General features: G+C 34.0%; 1 protein-coding gene across 1 annotated transcript; it reads left to right on the top strand.

Annotated features, from left to right (window-relative positions):
• The first annotated feature begins 4259 nt into the window (after positions 1 to 4259).
• LOC110103406 (9-cis-epoxycarotenoid dioxygenase, chloroplastic) lies at positions 4260 to 6878 on the top strand. Its single transcript, XM_020832119.2, has one exon. It carries the CDS (start codon positions 4648 to 4650, stop codon positions 6478 to 6480), a length of 1833 nt encoding a protein of 610 aa, XP_020687778.1. The 5' UTR covers positions 4260 to 4647; the 3' UTR covers positions 6481 to 6878.
• Positions 6879 to 24879: the final 18001 nt, after the last annotated feature.

Here is a 24879-nt window from a genome sequence, read left to right as displayed (position 1 = left end):
CTTAATTTTAATTTCAGCTTTTAAAATTGAAATTTCATTTATTGCTATATAGGCAGCAATTAATTCAGAATTTCTATATATTTTGGGTCACTAAGCCTTTCTCTCTAATCACTTCTAAGAAAAAACCTACACCATCATTTTGAGGAACTTTTATTTGGTCCGGTGAACGTACGCAACTCTACGTTCGGCCGCCAGTAGAATCGTGCTACGCGTTTTCATTATTTACTGCGTGCCCCGACAACCCGACCCAAAACGGACCCAAGATTGCTCAGTATTGCTAGGTATTGGTCGATTTTGAGCGGTATTCTAGCAAAACCGAGCAAATCCCTAGCAATACCGAGCAAATCCTGAGCAAATATTGAGTTGTACCAAGTTGTAAAAAAACTCGGTACAACTCAGTATTTGCATGGTATTGGTCTTCACAGAGCGGTATTCTAGCAAAACCGAGCAAATCCCTAGCAATACCGAGCAAATCCTGAGCAAATATTGAGTTGTACCAAGTTGTAAAAAAACTCGGTACAACTCAGTATTTGCATGGTATTGGTCTTCACAGAGCGGTATTTCTCATTTTTGCAAAGCAATACCTAGCAAATACCGAGCAAATATCGAGAAAGTCGCGAACATAGCATTACCGAGTTCCGCTCCGGGTCAAGTCGTCGGGCCGCACGGTAAAGAGTAAGAGCACGTGGCGACATGTTATTGGCTGCCGAACGTAGCTCTACGTCCGGTCAGAGGACGTAATAATTGTTCCATTTTGAGAGAGAAAAGACTTAGAAGAATTCAAATATTAGTAAAGAACACGATCAAATCTCAATAGCCGGAGTATTTAAAATATGTTTATAAAAAAAAAAACCCCTCTTAACTACTGAAGTTAGAAAATATTTTTAATAATAATTTTTTTTTTTTTTATAGAATATTGGCATAAGATATATGTTTTATTCAACAATTTTTGTTTCTCTCAAATAGCGGCAGTTCAGTTAGACTAAGAAGAAAAAATATGATGGAGCTTTTTAAAAAAGAATTGAGTAAATCAAAATATAATTTTCTGACCACCAACAAATATATCTCTCAAATGAAAAGCTGAGTCTTCATTACTGGCCACTGTAATTCCTCCACGTCCTGTACTGAATTCGCCATCACATCTTAATATGGCTAAAGCATCGTCATGCTTCGTCCTTCCATAATCTCTGCTTTTAATATGGACATAATCACGCAGGAGGTTTTGGGGCCACACATATAAACTATTAAGCAGAAACCCTAATGAAGAAGGAGAGTGGAGACTGGCCAGTCAACAGCTTACACTTTCGGAGAGATAAACCAAAATAATTAGGCCACCATCTCTTATTAACGTTCAATAACCCAGCCTGCAATGCATTTAACGGTCATATTAATAAGGCCATTAACATAAATAAACCAAGTTTTGTTCTTCTCCACAAGGCGTAGTGACGCATGAAAGACGACCGAGGACTGAGAGTGAATGTGTGGGCGGTGTTTGTTTAGAGAGATATGATTTGCTCGCAGCAGCAGAAGAAAACAAGGCTTCTTGATTGTTTTTTTTAGGGAAAATATTTATCTAAGTATATTTGATTACAGATTAGTCAGAGTAAGTTTTGACATGATTAAATTTGTTTTGAAGATTTAGCTCATATTGAAATAATTAATCAAAATTTTTATTATATTCAATTCAAAATAAATAAATGGACTAATTAAATTATGTATATATATATATATAGAGAGAACTATTTGGTCTACAAGTAGGGTGCCAATATCTAACACAACTTAAAAACTTGACCCGAACCCGACTCGTTTGCCATATGGGTCAGGTTCAGGTTCATAATTCTGACCCGTTTTAAACCGGGTCGGGTTCGGGTTGGCCCAAAAACTCAAACCAACATGGGACGACCTGAGAACATTGGTGTGACCTATCTCATCAGCATTGTTGCATCATCGCGTGATCCAGTCACCATGTAATGTCTCATCAAGTTTTAAAATATCAAATCGCATGCCGCTACCGTCGTCCCGCCCGCACTGCCATTGGCTACTAATGTCTGGTCAAATTCGAAAATACGCTTATCTGGCCGATGCCATTGCCGCCGTGTTGCGTCTCACGAGTCAAGAGACCCAGATGTTCAGTTGGCCACTCGGGTGGACCAGCTATGTACAATAGGCTCTTGTAGCACGTGCGGTGTGAGTGAATGCGTGTGATTTCAAATTTGCAATATAACTTACTTAACCCACCATCTGACTAACCTTGGGTTTGACAACTATAGCATTTTATAAAAATTGACTATAAAGTTGTCGTGAAAAAACTAGCTTAACTATTCTGGTTGCAAAAAAAAAAATTCTCCATAGAAATTTTGAAAAAGCTAACAATCAGAAAATAATATCCAAATGAAATTATGATTATTATCTAAAAATCAATTAAAGTTGCGAAAATTGTCCCAATATGACCTTTAAGGCATATGAAGCTAACTAACTCTCAGCCTTATATAAAATATCTTTATTTGCTCGATTAGTTTGAATTTAATAAACTTTTAGTAAGTTTTAACGATTTTGTTGTTTTATTTGGTCTATTCTATTCTTAAAAATTTTAGCACGAATAAAAAAACTACTTGTAATATATATTTTAATACATTTGGAATCCTAAATAAATCATTTTTTTGACTGCGCTTTTCTAAGTTCCCTTTCAATGATTTCGACTGTGTTCTTTGGTTTTAGTCAAGTTTGGATTTCCTATGGGTTTCAACGGTTTCCATTATTTCAATAATTTTATTGATTTTGATATTTTCGGCCCTATTCCTGTAGCTCCAGATCAAAATGATTGAATTTCTCTTAATTTGGTTAGAACAAATTTTTTTTTGATTAATTTCAAAAGAAATTTACACTAAAATTAAAAATTAGGATTTTGGGCTGGACTGCACCAGCACATTAGCGCACAACTAATGATAATTAACAGACTAATAATACAAATTAAACTCCCTTAATTAAGGGTCTGCCCAGGATGACTGCAATTATTTATAAAAAATAATTATAAAGTAGTTGTGGGAAAAACAAAAAATTTTAAACTATTTGGATAGCAACTATTAGTAGATTTAGGGTTTAAAAGAACTAAGAAATTAATTCATATATTTGCATGTAAAATAATAAAATCTCTTAAAATTTAAGAAATTATTGTCAATAAAACATAATATTTTTATTGTGCTATTTTATTTTTTAGTGATATGTTTTTATCATTTCAATCAATTGAGCATCATTTAAATAAAAAATATTTTAATGTTTAAAAAATTATATCCATTTTGTACTGTCTCCAACTTTTAAAATTAAGAAAATGACAATATGACATGACGACTAATCTTGATTTTTTGGTTGAGAGATTTGACTATCAACTAAGAGGTATTCAGTTCGTGTCTTGTATATAATGTGTGTGAATTTGTCTTAATTGACCTAAATGTCCCAAAAATAATAATATGACATATTTACTATATAAATAATGATAGCGATGAAATAGTGGAGCCAGACATCAAAGGAATAGTGGCGTCGGTTGGCTGATGATTGTGATAGTCGATAGTCGACAGCAGCAGCAACAATAGTGACTAGCTGTGTTGGCGGTGGCCAGCGATGATTATAGCAAACAAATAATTAGTTAGGGGAAGAAAAGTTTTTTGCTTTATATATTTAAATAAAAATATACTGTTGGTCAAGGTTGCAAACAAATGAATAATTGAGGAATAAGATCAATTTTTGTCACATTCTTCAGCATATCGATATCCCATCATCTGTTTACATCTATTCCCACTCTTATGAATCTTAGTTATATTTGTTGTGGAATTAGTTCAAAGCGGAAATATGATGAAGAAATAATATGATTTATTTTAAAAATAAAAAATTTATTATAAAATGTCAAATAATATAAATTAAAAATGAAAAAAAAATTGAACCAAAAAAACTCCTTCATGTACTTCATATGATTTTTAATAAAAATTAATTAATTTATTAGTATTCAATAATTGCTGCAGATATTTGAATTTTTAAGCATTATATAAAATGTCTTAAGCAGTATTTCCCGTCCCCACTACTCCCTCGCTAAGAAAGGAGGCACGTGCGGATGTCAACGGAGAGTAAGTGGGCTTTACGTTCAACACACAGGCACCTGAGCCCACACAGGTAATCGTGTCAACCGGCTGAGGAGAACTGTTTACCTTATATTTAAAAATTAAAAAAAATTAACATCATAATTATTAATTATTTAATACGTAATAATCATAAAGTGGGAATAGACCAATAAGAGCTTTTAAATGGTTAAGTAAGAATCCATGTCAAGCACCATTTTCTCTCTCCTAAGAATGCACCACGTGTTTTACTTGAATCAGGTTGAAACTCTGTAATGACCGCCTCCTTCCCTTTCTTCTCCGCCAAAACTCTTTGCGTCCCCAAACTCTATATATTACGCCACATCTCCCACCACTCTTTTACCACCGCCACTCTTCTCTTAAACAAACAATTCACTGCTTCTTCTTCTTCTTCTTCTTGGTCTCACTACCAGTAGAAGCAGTGAAAGCGAAGAAAAAGAGGAATTAAGAAGAGAAGAGAAGACAGGCACAGCAAAGTCCAAGCTTTTTCTCCTTTCTGAATTCTGTTGGACAAGCCATGGCGTCCTCCATGTCCTTGTTCGTCTCTTCTAGTAGCAATCAAACGGTAAATCCCCAAAAACGTCGGTTAAAACAGAGCTCCAGGCCATTCAATCTCATCCAACCAAATTCAATTAAATTAGTCCGCAGCCGTCAGGTAAACGCCGGGCCAGTCCATTGCTCTACCACTCCTAATTCCGTCCTCGGAATCGCAACCCCTACACCTTTCTTCCCTTCACCGTCCTCATGCCCCGTGGAAGGCCCCCCCTCGCCGGCCAGCAAGCCGGCCCGCCCAAAATGGAATATTTTTCAGCGAGCGGCGGCCAAGGCACTGGATGCCGTGGAAGACGGCTTAATCGTTAACGTGCTTGAGCGCGGACACCCTCTCCCAAAGACTGCCGATCCCGCCGTCCAGATCGGCGGCAATTTCGCCCCTGTTGGCGAGCAAGAGCCCCACCATGACCTTCCTGTCGAAGGCCGCATCCCTCCCTTCATTAACGGCGTCTACCTCCGCAACGGCGCTAACCCTCTTTTCGAGCCCGTCGCCGGACACCACTTTTTCGACGGCGATGGAATGGTACATGCCGTCCATCTCAGCAACGGCCGCGCCTCTTACGCCTGCCGCTTCACCGAAACAGAGCGGCTTAAGCAGGAGCGCGACGTGGGTCGGGCAATTTTCCCAAAAGCCATCGGTGAGCTCCACGGCCATTCGGGCATCGCCCGCCTACTCCTCTTCTACGCCCGCGGCATCCTCGGTCTCGTCGATCCCTCGCGAGGAACCGGCGTCGCCAACGCCGGCCTCGTTTATTTCAACAACCGCCTCCTCGCCATGTCTGAGGACGACCTCCCTTACCATGTCAGCATCAACCCCGACGGCGACCTTGAGACCGCCGGGCGCTTCGACTTCGATGGCCAGCTGACCTCCACCATGATCGCGCATCCGAAGCTCGATCCGGAGACCCGCGAGCTCTTCGCGCTCAGCTACGATGTCATTAAAAAGCCGTATTTGAAGTACTTCCGCTTCTCCCCGAGTGGGGTGAAATCAGCAGATGTAGAAATTCCTTTGGCGCAGCCCACCATGATGCACGACTTCGCCATCACGAAGAATTTCGTCATCGTCCCCGATCAGCAGGTGGTTTTCAAGCTTCAAGAAATGATTTGCGGCGGCTCGCCGGTTGTCTACGACAAGGAGAAGACCTCGCGGTTCGGTGTGCTTCCCAAGTATGCCGTCGACGCGTCGGAGATGCGGTGGGTCGACGTGCCGGACTGCTTCTGCTTCCACCTCTGGAATTCGTGGGAGGAGCCAGAAACAGAGGAAGTCGTTGTCATCGGCTCCTGCATGACCCCGCCAGATTCCATCTTTAACGAGTCGGAGGAGAATCTCCAGAGCGTGCTAACGGAAATCCGACTTAATCTCCGAACGGGAAAATCGACCCGACGGCCCGTTCTTCGTCCTGGGGAGGCGCAGATAAATCTCGAGGCCGGAATGGTGAACCGGAACCAGCTCGGACGGAAGACCCGGTTCGCGTACCTCGCGATCGCAGAGCCCTGGCCCAAGGTGTCGGGGTTCGCCAAGGTCGACCTGTCCACGGGCGAGTTAAAGAGATTCGAGTACGGCGAGGGGAGGTACGGCGGCGAGCCGTACTTCGTACCGCGTGAGGGCGGCGAGCGGGAGGACGACGGGTATGTTCTCGCCTTCGTACATGACGAGCGCTCCGGTAGTTCGGAGCTGCTAATAGTTAACGCCGCCGACATGAGATTGGAGGCTGCTGTACGACTGCCGTCGAGGGTTCCATACGGATTCCACGGAACATTCGTCGGCGCACGTGAGCTCCAATCACAGGCGGCGTGAGCTGAAGAACTTTTGCTTTATTACAGCGAGGGGAATTTATCAGAGGGATTGGCTGTTAGGTCCCCGGAGTTCTCCTTCGCACAAATAGTGGTAGTTCAGTTTGTTCTTTCCATTTCTTTTGATGGAGAAGGGAGTCCAGCTTGTAGCTTTTGTTGATGTAGCTATAGAATTGACGAGCTCAGCTGGTCTCCTGTTTATTTTTGTTCTTTTGCCATAATGGCTTTGGGGCTTTTTGTTCTGTGGCTACAGAATTCAGGAGTTAATAATGTTCCATTCCCTTCCCTGTATAGTGGGAATTCAGGGGCTCTCTCCCCCCTGCTTTTTCTCTGTTGTATATACCATTCAGAGTACAGATGCTTCATTGTTGATATATTTGAAACTATGTAATTGCTTGATTAGTCTTTGCATTTTGTTTGGGTGAAAATAACTGCTTATTTACATCTACATGAACTGTCTCTCTAAGACTTCATTTGGGATGACTTTTTTACTGCTTCTTAAAGCAGCTTTACAGTAAAAAAATTAAATTTTTTAAACTAAAAAATTGCTTTAAGAGGTATTGAGAAGGCCGTCTTAAATGAATCCTAAGTTAAACAAGCAAAGCAGGATGCAAAACACACTATCTAATGGAGTGGATTATCGCCATGATTTCCACAACTCAAACAACTTCGCATTTTGAGCATTGAAGCCCCTAAACCAGTCAATCACAATTGGATCGACAAAGAAGTACTGTAAAATGCATCTAATCCCACTAGGCTTGGATGCATCAAAGCTTGTATGAGTAGCCTAGTTGTTGGTAGGTACACCATTAATGGAATTAGATGTATTTTTGATCACAAATCCATACTTGAACCTAACATCATAGCATAAACTTCACTTTGTAACTTTGTGCTCCAAAAACCAATTGTATAGATCCTTCTTTAAATTAAGCATATCAATTTGTGTGCATTTAAAGTCTCGAAGTCATTAGTTTTTTAAGCACGGAACACATAAACCGACGCTAAACTTATTATGCCCTTTTGCCATAAAGGCAGTTATGTAAATCTCTTTATAACAGAAAATTAAACCAAGATGTTTATTTGATATTATGCATGCATCTTGAAAATTATGCATGACAAGCAAAAAGCAAGTCAATGACTCAAATTGGATTACAAAATAGAAAATGTAAGGGAAAAGAAACCATTATTAGCATCAATAGTAACAACACTTAAAAGTTGCCCCCTATACTTGCCTAAAAAAACTTGCCATTGAGGCTATGCACATGCTTGTGGTGGGACCACTTAGAGATGAATAGACCAAAACTTTAATTAAGCTATCAAAATTTGAAAGAATAACTATATTTTATTATATCAATAATTCCTTAAATAATATTTTTTTTTTGGCTTTTAAATTGATATAAAGAATGATACGACCCTTTCCAATGGTAGAGAATTGGTCTGATTGAGTTCTATGACGTCCCTTGCCTTCATGTATAATATTCACATAGTAAACTTTCCTTCTACATGACCAATTATTTCTTCATATGCAATATATAATAAATTGGCATATAAAATTTGAATTGCATTGATACTTTGATAGAGTTCATTACACATGATAGAATGATTGTATGTGTGTAGCACATATGAGTGAAACTTTCCATGTACCCTCTAAGTGCTTACTCTTAGTAGCATGCAGATGCAGCTCACAATAATGTGATGAAAAATCATTATGAATATAGATAATAGATAACCTTAATTCAATCAAAAATATTTTTTAAACATGATATATTTACTTATAGATCATGTAATAATAGCACATTACAATCAAAATTTAGTCCAGAAGAACATGCCCATAGTTAGCTCATGTTAGGTCGTGATATCTTCTACATATGGGAAGCTATCCAATGGACCATTAAAAATTTGATTTACTTACCACTGCACAGGAGTTTGGCATTCTTATATGTACTCATTATTTACATTCGTCTTATTATTTCCTCTTGATAAGGTCTCCTCATACAAAAGGGCATGTCCTCATAGCTCATTGTGTTTTTATAATTATGGGTCTCCCATTTCATCATCATTATCTTCAAAGTTTGTGCTAGCTAAAATTTATTCTTTTGCATATGATGCATTATCATTTTGGTCATCCATTTTATTGATTCAATAAGTGGCATTTCGAAGTACTCATCATGTGGTAAATGTCCATTGTGTTTATCATTCTACACATGATTTATCATCATGAGAATAGTTTGTATGATAGCCATATAAAATAAGATAAGTTCTTACCCAATACATAAAAAATCTTAGAGGGGATATATTGTTGTGTATTTCTATTTGCATGATTGATTCTTTTATCAATATGATATCATCTAATTGTAGAGTATGTATTAATATCTTGTTTGGCACATCCTTATAATAATCAATTTGAGTTGTTACCATCTCAAAATACAATATAAGGGCATGTCGCATTTGATTATAAAACATCACCATTTCCATCATCAATAGCATGTGTGTAGCCATAAATCCACCTCTAATTGAATAATGACATGTTTAACTCACCAAATTATGGCCCATTATATAGTTGAAGGAACAAAGAATGTATTGTTTAAGACCTTATAGTTTGTATGTGAGTGGCACTTAATTGGTCTATTGCTTCCAACACAATAAAATGTTATAAGATTCTTCAAAATTGTAAGATTTCTACCATACAACATCATTAATTGTTCATTCTTTACCATTATAGTAGATATTTATAATTCATTTACTTATAAACATGATGGAAGGTATCCAACCACAGGCAACCACTACATAGGTTTAAATAAGATTTTTAGGACAATCTATGAAAAAAAGAGAGCATATTTTATTGTTATTTTCCTAGTCACATTTTTTCCATATTGTGGGACCATCATTTCTTGCCCATCCTTGAATAAATCAATTACCAACATTGGGTACCTCCCAAAAATGATGGATCTGACATTTCTTTAGAACTAGTGGGCCTAAGAAGAGAATCCAATACTATTGTGACCACCTAAAATAAGTATTTAATTACAAAGTTTGATATATTATTAGTAATTTTAGATACCTACAAAATGTGTTACTACAAACATTGTATTTTTACGTCATAGGACACCTCTGCTCATTCACCTAATGTGAAAAATATGTCTCACTATTCATTGTCCCTACATGTATGTAGTAATTATTATCTCAAGGCATCTAATGTGAAAAATATGTCCACTTTTCTTATAATAAGAATTCTTCCACATAAATTCATGGTTGCAAACATTCAACCTAATACAACATACCTTATCCATTTTAATGAACAAGTGTCAACAATGATAAAAGAAGAGAATGATAGTTGGAGATGGAGTATCCTAGATGTGATAGTGGTAAGTTGGCACTACATCAAATCCACCATGCAAGATGTACATTTGAGCAATGCATGTAGGGATCATGTGGAACTACATATCATGATATGGAATTTAATGTTCATCTTAATAATACACCAAACATTATTTAATGTATAACTACTTTATCATTAGGGTATCTTATCGGGGGTCACTAGCCACCTATATATAGTGAGATAATGGCATATTAAGTGACTACAATTCTCCCAGATACTTGAGATCTTAGTCATTACTATTCTCTTGCAACTATCATTCATCCAATTGGATCACATTCTACTAATTATTTTGGTGGAATGCTATACACCATTATCACAATGCAACCTGATCAGGACCAGTCATATCATGTTAAGCTATGATAGACAAATCTCAAGATCTAGTTTTGGAATATTCAATTTCTCTTTTAATGTTCATTTTAAATAAACTATAAACTACAGAGCTACTAAAATATCCAAATACTAAGAATAAACACATCCACATGATTTCATTCATTTCATCAAAATATATTTACACTATAGTACATAACTACATGCATAAGTAGGGCTGCAAGCGAACCAAGCATTTGACGAGCTACTCGATGCTCGGTTCGATTAAAGCTCGTTTGTGATTGTTTAACTAATTAAACAAACAAACTTGAACAACATTTTAAATACTCGATCCTTAAATAAACAAGCTTGAACACTAATGTGTTCGGTTCATTTATGTTCACGAACAACATCATTTGAAGTTCGTGAACAAGCTCGACATTAAGTTCGATAAAAAGCTCGATAAAAGCTTGAATAGAGAGAAATGCAATAGGTAAGCTTCATTTAAGAATATATTCATATAGATTAATCATATTTTTATTTTAAATAGATAACTACTTTTATTATAAATTTAATTTTCTGAACAAAAGACATTTCACATTTGTCTATGTTTGTTAGATTATTTTTTTAAGATGTTCATGAACAAATTTAATGTTTGTTTGTTCAATAGATTGTTTGTTAAATATGTTAATGAACATAGCTCATTAAGGCTTGTTTGCTTAAAGCTCGATAAGCATTAAACGAACCAAACATGAACCAAATATGAACACCCTTAAATTAAATGAACCAAACATGAACACAAACAATAAAACTCGAATCAAACATGAACCGAACTTGAACAAGCTAATGATAAACGAACTCAAACATGAACACTGGCATACTCAGCTCGGCTCGGTTCGTTTGCAGCCTTATGCATAAGCTATAAAATAGAATCGAATAGTAAAATAGTCACGACTATACAAAAAATCAGAATAGTGAAATACTTATAAACTCATATCTTATCCTAAACTGCTAATCCAAAATATCCTTCTCTTTCCTAGAGCCTGAAAATCAGAAATAAAATTATCGTGAGCTATAACAGCTCAATAGGCCATATAAACCAATTTAAAATTTAAAATTATTTTATTAAACATTTTACTAAATAATTAAAATAAGTTAAATGCAGATTAATTTATCACTGCACTGAGAAATATAATAAGATCATAATAGTTATTCAATTATTTACATAATATTACTGAACAAATAAATAAGTTGCAATTCATTTCATGGAATAATTCATATCACATTTTCTAGACTCAAAATAAATCTAAGGATTTTGACCCCTTATGACTCCATTTTATGCTTATAGCTCCAGAATATGCCTTATTACATGCGCTAGAATATTCCTTGGCACAAATAAAATCTCAAAAGATTCTAGTCTCTAAAGGCTCCTAGCTGATATAATTTAATTGTATATGTACAAATATCATCATCTCAGTAAAGCAATTAAAAAGTAATTGAACATGTGCAAAATTGTATAATTTTTTATAATGGTAGGCAACAGAAAATATTTAATAAAAAATTTTTACTAGTGCAAAATTATCTCCATTTTTTATATTAAAGACGAGATATTTTATATGATAAAAGTTTTATTAGTGCAAAATTATCTCCATTTTTTGCTTAGAGAAACATATTTTAATAAAAAAATTTGATAAAAATTACCAATTTTAAAAAATTGAGATAGATATAACGTGACTTACCTCGAGGCAAATAAGTTTCCCAACTGGGGCAACGTACAAAAATGGCTCTAAGTAGCCCAAAACTATGAATTTCATTCTCTATCTTATCTTTTTCCCTAATTTCCCTAAGCAGTTCTCTATTGCCAAAAAATGAAAAGGCTAATGGAGTTTTAATGATATTTGATATAATTAGTTAGTGTGTTTGATATTATATTAAAATATTAAATAATTATTTTAAATATTTAATATTAAAATATTAATTTCATATAAATTCTTTTATATCATTAAATCTGAGAATTCAAAAATTATGAAAAAATATTCATAAATTTGAAAATAATGTTCGGAACATTCTGATGAAATCAGTTTGCAAAATATGCATTTGATGGTCCCAAAAACTCTACTTGTACCAAAAGATCTCAATTTCTTAAGAAAGTTCACTAATGTTCAATAATTATAAAAAATAGGATAATTAAATCATTGCACTATATATGTTCATCCCAACTACCCGCAAAATCCAGAACACATAGTCTTAGAACATCCTTTAATACCTAAATTATTCTTTCAGAGTACTAAAGTGCAACTTCATACCTATTCTTGTTGAATACCACTTCATAATCTGGACGTAAACCTGCCATCCCGATCAGATACTATAACCTTCATCACACCATGCAATCTTATAATATCTTTGACATAGATCTGTGCTAATTTTTTTACTGGATTAGTCTATCAAATCAGAATGAATTGGGCAAATTTTATCAGTCGATCGATAACCACTCAAATAACATCAAACCCCTGCATTGATCTGGGAAAATTCATAGTAAAATCCATTGTTACGACTTCCTATTTTCACACTGGAATAGGTAATGACTGCATAAGACCACTCGGTCGCTTATGCACTGCCTTTACTAGTTAATAGACCTCATACTTTAACCCAAACTCTGCTACATCCTACTTCAATCCAGACCACTAGAATATACCCTTCAAATCTTCATGCTTCTTATCGCTTCATGGATAAATAGTATATCATGAATAGTGAGCATCATATAAAATATATCGTCTTTAATATAAAAAATAGGAACCCACAGTCTATCCTTGTAAAAAATAATATCATAATAAAAAACTCATAGTTTTGATTTCTTACCATATTCGATCTGATCAATCAACTTCAAATATTTTACATCTGACTTCTGAGTAACCTGAATCTTTTCTTGCAAAGAAGGTTGAATGATTATTTGAGCCAATAAATCATAATCTCAATCAATGTAAGATATCATCTCCAACTATAATATCTTTATATCGTATATCAAATACTCATTAGAAGTGAAATGTATACATAATAATCAAGAAGTCTTCATACTCAGAGCATCTGCTACCACCTTAACCTTACTAGACTGATATTGAATAATCAAATCATGGTCTTTAATCAACTCAAGCCATCTGCTTTGCCTTAGTTTCATATCATTCTGATTGAATATATACTTTATACTATGATAATTAGTGAAAAAATCTTCAAAGCAAATACAATAGTAGTCAACTCTAGATCATGTGCTGGATAATTCTTCTCATGTGGCTTCAACTATATGGAAGTATAAGTTATAATTTTACCATGCTGCATAAAAATACATCATTAACCTCTCAATGAAGCACACACAATACTTTAAATCCTTTTGTACTATAAAGAAGAGCCAAAACTGGAATAGAAGTTAAATAATCTTTCAATATTTGAAAACTAGCCTTCCACTCTAGTGTCTACATGAAAGCTACTGACTTCTTAGTAAGTCTTGTAAGAGGTGCAAAAATCTGAGAACATTTCCTCATAAACTTCTTATAATATTCAATCATACCCAAAAAATTGCGTATCATAAACATAGTAATAGGCCTCGACTAATTAGTAACTATTTGATCTTTCTAGGGATCAACAAAAATATCATCCCTACTCACCACATATCCTTGAAAAGAAACACTTCTCGGCTAGGGCTCACATTTAGAGAATTTAACATATAATTGATGCTGCATTAAAATCTCTAATATAATCACCAGATGCCTGACATGAACTTCCTCAAAAGTTGAATAAACTAGAATGTCATCTATAAAAATAATAACAAACTAATCCATAAATTTTATGAATATTTTATTCATCAGATCCATAAAGACGATCGGTGCATTATTCACTCTAAAGGGCATGACTAAGAACTCATAATGTTCATACTATGTACCAAAAGCTATCTTGATCATCACATCAGGTTCTTTCACATTCACCTGATAGTAGTCAGATTGCAAATAAATCTTTGAGAATATTGAAGATCTAGTAAGCTGATTAAATAGATAATCAATATGTGGCAAATGATACTTATTATTGATAGTGACTTTATTCAACTCCTTATAATTAATGCACATAGGCATTATACCGTCATTTTCTTTATAAATATAATAGGTGCTCCTCATAGAGATACACTAGGACAAACAAATCCTTTGCCAACCAACTTTTAAAACTGAACTTTTAATTCCTGAAGCTCCTAAGGTACCATCTTATATGGAGCTTTAGAAAATAGGAGTGTACTTAGAAATATATCAATAGAGAACTCTATGTCTTTTTCAGGGGTAAACTGACTAACTCCTCAAAAAATACATAAAAAAATTCCTATACTATCGGGACATCAGAAAGAAGATCAGAATCTATACTCCTATCCAAAACTGATGGCAGAAATACAGTGCAACCCTTTTTCCACAATCCATCTGCTTTCATAATAAAAATCAGACAGGATAAAACACTTCTAACTCCCTGGAATACATAACTCTCACTCCCCAAAAAAAATCTAACTTGCTTCTTCAAACGATCAATATAAGCCCCATATCAACTCAACTAATATATACCCAAAATAACATTATTTGGAGAAATGTGTAATAAAATCAAACTAAATTTATACTTCTTATAAAAAATCTTAATATTACAAAAAATACTAGCTATCATAATATCTCCAGCCGATAATGTAATAGAAAGAGAAATATACTGTACAATTGAAGGCAAGTGTAGTAAATCAAAGAAATGCTTGAAAAAAATGAATGACTAGCTTTAAAATTAAATAAAATATGACATAAATGCTCAGAACTATAAACCATACATATTAGAAAATCTGGAACATCACAAGCATCCGGCTAAGTCAGATTATATACATGTGGTTGAATTGGAGATGAAGTAACAGAACTACTAGGATCTCCTTTACCACTGTCAGATAGCCTCCTTGCCACTAAACTAGAACCACCATCTCTACTATATGGTCCCTTAGAAAAAGTATGGAGTGAAACTGCCCTGGGTCTCCCTACTGGCATGACAAAGCTCTCACATATGGACTAAGAATATCGACCAAATTCTACCTAAAAACACTCTGCTACCTAGTGCCTTATCTGACCACATCTGAAGCACTATCAAGTCATCCTGTAACACTGACCATAATGAAGTCTACTATAACCCTGGCATACATGTGCCCCACTAATATAATAAGAACTAGCTATACTGCCACTGCTAGAGATTGCTGTAGATATTTCTTATCCACCTCTCCTCGAATTTCCTGTTATAAATATGCTCTTCTTCCTAGAAAAGCCACTACTAGAAGTCTCACCACTGAACCTCTTTCTACTAGCAATCCATCATTATTGAGTATTCATCAAATCGTTCTCTATCAGATGAGCTCTCTCCACAAGCTCAAAGAAATAAAAAATGTTAAATGGCACTAGAGGTTATCTCAAACTATTCCAAAGTCCTCTTAGAAATATGTAGCATTTCTTCGCGGGAGTGCTAACTAGTTATGGAGCATATATAGCCAAAGTAGTGAACTATATATCATACTTCATAACTATCATGCTCCCCTGAACCAGCCTAAGAAAATTCTCCTACATTTACTTTCATACAGAAGGTGGTACAAATTAAGCTCAAAATACATCAAAGAACTCCTCCTATGTAATTAGAGAATTCAATCTCCCTTAAAAATTTTCCTCCTGCTAGCCCATCCACCATCACTCTGCCTCTCCATCTAATAAAAAGACTAGTAATGTTACCTTCCTCTCATGTGGACACTACATACCATCAAATATCTTCTCCAATATCCCCAATCTGTCCTCTACTGCTCTAGGCTCAACAATACCCTCGAACCTCGAAGTCTTTAATCTAAAAAACAGTTATAAATTTTTTCCCACCTTATTAGATCTCATAGTAGGAACCCTACTCTGTGCCTCACCCATCATATGGGCAATCTAAGTAAAAAATTACTAAATTATATCAAAACAAACTTTCAGAGCAATACCATATACAGGAGCTGCGTGATTAGCACCAATATATTTATTTATGTCTGGGTCTAGAGAATCCATGATCACTCAGCATATGCAAATGAACACAAATGCATATGAAATAAAAATAATGAACACCTAGAAATACTTTAAACTATCCCACTAGACTTATAGATCAATTCTTATAACCTTGTTCTACGATCCAATTCCAAAACTTTTGATCTGATACCACAAAAGCTTATTATAACTCAATCCGACCAGGATAGATCATATCATATTAAACTATAATATGCAAATCCCAAGTTATAATTTTGAAATATTTTAGATTCTCTTCTAATATTCATTTTAAATAAACTATAGACAACAAAGTTACTAAAACATCCAAATACTAAAAATAAACTCATTCATAATATTTCTTTCATTTCATTAAATATATTTATACTATAATTCATGGCTACATGCAGAAGTTACATAATAAAACTAAATAGTAAAATAGTCATGGCAATATAAAAATCAAAATAGAAAAATACTTATAAACTCAAATTTGATCTTGAACTACTAATCTATAATCTCCTAATCTTTCCCATAGCCTAAAAACTAGAAGCAAAATCAAAGTGAGCTATAACAACTCAACAGACCACACAAACATATTATAATTTTTAAATTCTTTTATTAAATATTTTATTGAATATTTATAAGCAGTTAAATATAGTCTAATAGATCACTATTCTAATGAATATAATAAGAGCATAGTAGTTATTCAATTATGTAAATAATATTATTAAGCAGATAAATAAATTGTAATTCATATCATATATTCAGACCCACACAGAATCTTAATGAATTCTGACCCATTATGACTCTGTTTTGTATTTGTAGCACCAGAACATATTCTTACACACCAGAATATAGCTTATTATCACCAGAATGTGTCTTATAGACACTAGAATATTCCCTGATAAATAGAATCTCAAAGGATTTTAGCCCTTATAACTCCTAGCAGATATAATTTAACCACATATGCATATACATCATCACATTATAACAATTAAAGAGCAATTGAGCATTTGTCAAATTTGCATTGTTTTCTATAACGCTAGGCAATAGCAAATCCTATTAGAAAAAATGCACGTTTTTAGAATATAATATAAATATTAAGGATGGTGTAAAAAAAATGTTTTAAGACTTTTATTGTATTACAACACTATTTTTTCAATAACCAGACAATTTTTTATTCAATAAAAACCTCACAAATTTCAAAACCCCCATTATAGATTTTCTAAAAAAATTTAAAATTACGTAATCTTAATATCTATAACATATAAAAAGTTATGTAGTTAAAATTTTACATGTGCAAAGTTATTCTCATTTTTTGCTAACAAAAATTAAATTTTAATAAAAAAAGTTGATAAAAATTGCATATTTTTGAAAATTGAGATGAACATAATGTGACTTGGCTCTAGGCGAACAAATTTTCTAATTGGGTCAACTGATAAAAATAGCTCGAAGTTACACAAAATTAGGTGTTTTTCTTTCAATCTCGTCTCTTTTTCCCTAATTTCCCTAGGCAGTTCTCTGTTGCCGAAAAATGGAAAGGTTAATCGAGTTTTAATACTATTTAATATAATTAGTTAATGGGTTTTGATATTATATTAAAATATTATATAATCATTTTTATTATTTAATATTAAATTAACTATTTTTTTACATTCTTTTATATCTATAAATTTAAGAATTTAAAAATTATGAAAAAAAAAATCATAAATTAGCTAATCAAGTCTGAAATATTCTGATGAAATTAGCTTGCAAAACGGACACCTTACCTTTCCAAAAACTCCACTTGTACTAAGAGGTGTGAATCTATTAAGAAACTTTACAAACACCCAAAAATTATGAAAAAATTGGATAATTAAAGCACTAAGCTATATATGTTTTGGCAAAGGCGGATTGTGATTTTGGTTTATAATGATTCATGAAATAATTTTCAACTATTCTATATCAAAAAAAGCTTTTTTTTTTAAAGAAATTAATGATTTTCGCAACCATAGATGAATACCTTTCACTCTTTTTTGAAAGACAATGAACACATTACACATTTCACTTGCCCGTTAGATAAATGATATTCACTCTCTAGGATACAAGTATCATACTTAGTGTGTGAGTAGATGAAGAAGCTCTTCTTGACCATAATGTGATGCGTGTGTATATATATATGAAATTTATATTATTGACATGATTTGTTTATGGCATTTACCTTTACTAAAGAATTTAAGAATATTTTCAACTTTCTAATTGGTTGGTAATTCACTTTCACATTTATACATGAAGCTTATAAAAGCCACAATGCCTCCTATGATAAAAATGGACGGAGAATTTCATCTACTATAGGTTCAGGCTTGGGAGCAATTGCATATAAATCGACTGACCTCACATGTGTCATACCCTAACAAAATCATAGAAGAATTATTTGGATTTGAATAAATCTAAATTGATAACTCCATAACTCAGTAGATTGAAAGAGATAGGAGTGTTGGAATTTTTGATAACTAATATGAAGCTCTATCGCAACAAATTTGATGGGCTCACAGATAGTCTCGTGTGACAAATGAACTATTCGATTATCATTTGTCAAAAATTTAACAAACAAAATAGATCTTAATATAATAAATTACATATTATAAGTTATTATGTGGAAAATCCTTAAAATGGGAAAACCAAGGGGCCTAACTCAATTGAAATGATGCCACTATTGTTTATAGTTGATTACAAATGAGGCACTTCCTTGGGGGAAAGACCTTGACTCGATGTAATAAATATACATAATATAGAGCACATTACATGATGGGAGTTGGAAGAATCTAATGATATGAGAGTTGTTCTCAAGAGAGTGTGGGCATGTTCATTCAGCCATCAAGATCATAGTCAGACCATGGTGGTCAGAGGGACTATAGTCGACGGGCGATGGCTGTCAGAGGGATTGTAGTCGGTAGATGACGGAGGTTGGAGGGACCATAGTTGACAAACAACAGTGGTCGGAGGGACCTTAGTTGATGGAAGACAGAGGCTAGAGGGACCGTAGCCAGCAGCCAATGAAGATCAAAGGGATCATAGTCAGTAGGCGACAAAGGTTGAAGCTAGGGACCATAGTGAGCTGATGACAGAGATTGGAGGGACTATAGTAGACACGCAATGGAGGTCAAGGGGACAAGTCGGCGAACGATAATGGTCGAAGAGACCATAATCAGTGGGAATTGGTGGTCGAAGGAACTGTAGTCGATGGGTGATAAAGGCTAGAGGGATAATGGTCGGCGGGCGACAGAGGTTGGAGGGATTGTAGTTGACATGTGACAGTGGTCGAAGGGACCACAGTCGATGGTCGATGGTGGTCAGAGTGATCGTAATCAACTAGAGAAGGTGGTCAAAAGGATCATAGTCAGCGGATGATAGATGTCAGAGGAACTCTAGTCGGTTGGCGATGGTTGTTAGAGGGACCGTAGTCGGCAGATGATGGTGGTCTAAAGAATCATAGTCGATGGGAGACAGAGGTTGAAGGGATAATATACAAGGGTAATGATGGTTGTAAGGATCGTACTCGATGGGCGATCGACTGCCGGTCGATGGTCTGAAAATGATTGGGGGATATAATGATAATGGCTGCCGATTGGGTGGAAATTTGACAGCAGTCGGCAGTCGTACGGTGGTGCTGGAGTTATTGAAGCCTCAGAGTTACCTTCAAACTCCAACCAAAGGTCCAAGCTCGAAGCCCCCATTCATATGGAAAGTGAGGGTCTATTTATAGATTTTTGAGAGTAGCATGTTCCACAATTATGGAGAAGATCCAAGGCAAAATTGGCATGGTTAATCAGTTGCCTCATATCGATTCCCTCTATCTTAGAGCATTCATTAAACATTTAAGTGTCATAATGATATCAAAATCAAGCGTTCTTGGGATTATTAGATTCATCATGTCGAGCCACTTGATTCGAATGTAGGCATGTTATATTTAGATATAATTTGAACATTCAATTTATGCTTTGAAGCTTCCAAATATGCTCTGGCCCCCTAATTTGGGCCCATTTAAGCTCAATTTGGACCTATTTTGGTGTTGTTGGGTTTGTCTATTCAATACATTCAGTTTGACTATAAGAATGCTGAAATTGGAGTTCATATGATCTCAAATTTAATTTTAGATGTACTTAGCTTGAACATGCCTTAAGATTTGTGCTTGATCAAGACAATTTTTGGCAATGTATCAGACTCAATCAGCGAACAAGTCAAGCTTGAGACAATTTTGTGATGACTTATTAGCTTGTGGGTTGGTTCATTTTAAAAAAAAGTATAAATGCTTTTAAAATACTTTAGAATTTGAGATTTTAAGTGCAAAAATGTTAAGTAATGTTTAAAAATAATATTTTAATCTTTTTATCATTTTATTTTAATAATTGCTTAAATCATAATCAATTTTTTCTCTTTCATAGTAAATAAGTCAGCTCATAAGATGACTAGAACTCCTAAAATAAAGCTCAAACTCGAACTCAATCAAGTAATCAAGCTCAAGCTCAAGCCAGTGGTCATGACTCATGTACACCCATATTCAAAACTATAGTCGATGCCCGCTAAGCAAAAGAGGATGAAATTTTCACTATGGTAGGAGGAAGGGATTACAATCCTTAAATTCCTCAGACTTTAGTCTTTTTGACACAATATAAAACAATATTAAGGATTGAGTTCATCTTTATAATGTGTTGCCAACTAAAAACAACACCTTTAGGAGGACAAAAAGATATCTTTATAGACAATGTCCAAGCTTAAAGCTATTTAGAGGTTGATAATGGTATTCGAGCCACTGATGATCATATCTTGAAGTATTAGACTAAGTAGTTCATGTGATAAGCTTGGAGACAATCAGATAGAAGATGGTAATTATAACAAAACCAAATTACCATCAGTGTACTTAATTCTTAATAGCGATATAGATTTATGGCCAAAATATTGAAGTTTTGTAGGGAATATTCTTGATATAAGCTTAAGTGAAATAGAGATTGGTATATTGATGGGAATAGGCAAAAAATAGATGGTTGTTAGGAAGGAAAAATAGTGATGATATGAGAGTCTTCTTCTCATATAAGATATTTCACAAGTAGAGATAAAGGAAAATATCCAATGGATAGGACCAACAACTTTTATATCAATATATATAAAATACTAATGAGAAGTAATATCATCTAAGTCAAGTTAGGTTGAGTTAGTAGAGAATTTGGGCTGATTAGTGTCACGAAGAAATTAGGCCCTTTATTTAAATTAATTACACTCAATGAAACCAAAAATAACACTTGATAAATGAAAGATGTTGCAAATTTAACATCAAGGGAGACTATGATTCATATATTATATACTAAGAGAAAGTTTATGCTTTGAAATAAGTCAGTCCAACAGTTAGAGTATGAATCATCATAATCATGTGATATGACTTTCCTTCCATTTAGAAAGCCTAAGAGATAATGTTCTTTGAATGACATAAACATCAAAATAGAGTAAAAGGGTTAAAAAAGGTAATGGGTAAAGGTTAAGAGTCAAGGAAATGTTAGAATAAAATAGAGGCCGGACATACAAAGCTATGCTTAATATAATATAATTTAAAAATCTTAGATAAATAAAGTCTAAGAGGTAAACTGAAAAGATGTAAGACTTACTATCCTTAAAAATATAAGGAATGATTTCAAAAAGGAAGGGAAATAAAACCTTCTACGTGTACATGACCACAACCACTCAATTCGTTTAGAAATCATGTCAAGGTAAGGATTACTGCCATAACAAATTGTACTTAAATATTTGCCTATAAAAGAAGCTCTATCCTAGGGATATGATATGCATACAAGTTATGTATCCATAACTGGAGAGCCCTCTATCATATTATGAATGTGCACTAGTGCTTGGTGGTTTTGATAATTAGTAAACTCTACTTTATGCCTTGTTTAAAAAAGGTTCAAAGAGAATGTTTGTTAGTTAAAGGTGGAAAGAGAGAGAATTCATTTTAAGAAAAATATATTCTTAGATTGATTTTAAGTTTATTGAAGACACTTTTAGATGTCATTAAGATTGAAATCTTACTATAGCATAAGCTAGTACATCAAACACCATACACCAAGGTACAAAGTAACTTAAAACTAAAAATATTATAATCATTCTATCAAGGTATTTTAATCACCAGGTATGCCATAAATAGAATTGGTAATGCGGACCACTTATGGTGGAAGAGTTTAGAGCTAGTATCAAGCAAGGTACTTTTTAAGAAGATGCTTATTAATGATGCGCATTGGGTGAGTGCTATGTTTATTTATTAATAAGTAAGATATAAATGATTTTTACATAATCAGAACTTCCCAAATAAGCTCAAAATTTCCATCTCATCAAAGGTGAATGATTATGGGCCATCATAAAATAAAGACTAGCTTGCAAATAATAAATAGTTTTGATTTGGCAAGCTTGTCATATACTTGAGCTTTTTGGGCAAAATAAATCTCTAAGCTCTATTATTCTTTCAATATGTGTTCATTAGGATTATCTAAACTTTCAAGGAGAAGATGAATGTTTTGGCATCATTAAGACCAATGCACACTCCTATACATAAAGAAGACAATTCTACTTCTAAGTAAGGACAACTTTTAACTGAAACGTTAAAGCATATGGAGTCAATTCAAAAAGTTTTTAGATAGTCTTATACAACTAAACCATTAGATTTGAGAAAATAAATTATGAAATATTGCTAATCAAAATTGTCGTGCTGAGTGAATCTTTTTATCTTTGCAATTTTGAAAGATATACCATTTTTGGTTGTAATACGATGAGATATGCCAATTTTACAAAAAACATTGTATCCAAAATGATATAGCTCATTCTTTGTTTTAACTTTGTAACATCTCATACTCTTAACTATCTAGATATTTTCAACTTTGGCCTAAGGACCTCACTCTTGTCGATGTAACTTCTCAGGAGGTCACCCATCTCATAATTTCTCCGGGATGACCACACTTATCTACAAATTTTCTTGATAAAATTTTAACAACTATGTATATTAAATGTCACCTTGATGTTTAAGAGTTTAGCTTATTTTACTTAAGGGGTTTCACAACTCCACCACTTAAGTAACTAACATCCTTGTCATCATCTTTATCCTAGAATCATCCACCAGGAAGATAAAATTTTAGAGGTAGCCTCTACAAGTTCAAGTGGTGACTCCCGCCATGTAACACTGTCCTATACAGATTTCAAGAGGTGTCTCACATAACGTAGTACTTTGTCGTGTATGACACTTAATTCTCATCTTCAAACTGATGTATTGCTCTGATACAATTTGTAATAGCCAAAACTCTTACTAATAAAAAAATAGAGATATTGTCCGGTTTGGCTTAAAGGTTTCACAGTTTTTTCCTGTTGGTATAACTTCCCAGGAGATCATCCATCCCAGGATTTCCTTGGAATGAGCATGCTTAACTACGAAGTTTCTTAATGAAATTTTAACTATTACATCAAAAGACGCCTCAATGTTTAAAAGTTTAACTTATTTTACTTAAGATGTTTCACAAACTTCTCTCAATGGGATGACTTTTTCCAATTTAAAGAAATTATTTACTACAACCAATATGAACATATATTCCTTTAATGAGAGGGGCAATCCACAACATTTGTACCATAACACTCAAAGGAAGAAGTGAAAATCATAAGGATTAGAAGGTTTGGAGACATGTCAGGAATAGAAATATGGACATTAAGAACATTTCCTTATAAAGTTAAAAAGATCCTAGATAATTATCAACTAATAATATCCAAAAATTTTAATTCTAACTTTCATTTTAGAGCCTGATTGATGAGACCCATATAAGATCTCATGGATCTCATTCATCATCTTATCGGCCTCATTTTTATCAATATAATAAAATCCTGTTTGATCTAATGAGCAATGATATAAAATATTTTTAATTCGAGATTTAAGAGAATGTTCTACATGAAGTATAACTCAATTAAGGTAATCTATAAAAAAATTATTTCCATTGATAGATGCACCCAGTAAGAGATTTAATTAGTTTTATTTGCATGAAGGCTAAGGAGTATCAAAATGGATCTAAGATAACATCTTCCTACTATTAATTTGCAATTATCTGCATAAATGATTTCCCTTACATGCATTATGTAACAAGCTCCAACAAAGGACTAATGATCTTTTCAAATTTTTTTTGAAAAAATAGATTAAATGTATATTACACAAACTTTCCATTAGAAATATATATTGGTCTAGTTTTCAATGCAAGGATATATTACCTTATAAAGGTTGGCATCAAGGTCAACACTAAGTGCTCCTTCAACTCATCTCATTCTTCTCAATATAAAACTAATAAATAGTCATAGAATGCTAAGAGTTAACGCTACTTATTTTCATCTCAACACTCCATCTCTCAATAAATTTTCTACTTCTACACTCTACTAACTCATTCAACGCCATTTTTAGCCATTCAATCTCCTTCAATATTTAAATATCTCTATCATCATCCCCCCCTTAGACATGATAGCTTTGTAAATGCATCACTATATATGATAAAGAAAGGAAAATAGATATGGATGGAAGACCGTTTGAAGATTTTTCCATCTGTCCACCTACTCCCAATGCGAACTACGTATTGCCTCATTGTCTTTTTGTTAAGTCTCCACCATCCCCCCC

Source organism: Dendrobium catenatum, unplaced genomic scaffold, assembly GCF_001605985.2.
Source record: "Dendrobium catenatum unplaced genomic scaffold, ASM160598v2 fragScaff_scaffold_1056, whole genome shotgun sequence".
NCBI classification, from domain to species: domain Eukaryota; kingdom Viridiplantae; phylum Streptophyta; class Magnoliopsida; order Asparagales; family Orchidaceae; genus Dendrobium; species Dendrobium catenatum.
Note: the sequence above shows the minus strand (reverse complement) of the source record. Positions and strands in the feature narration are given on the sequence as shown.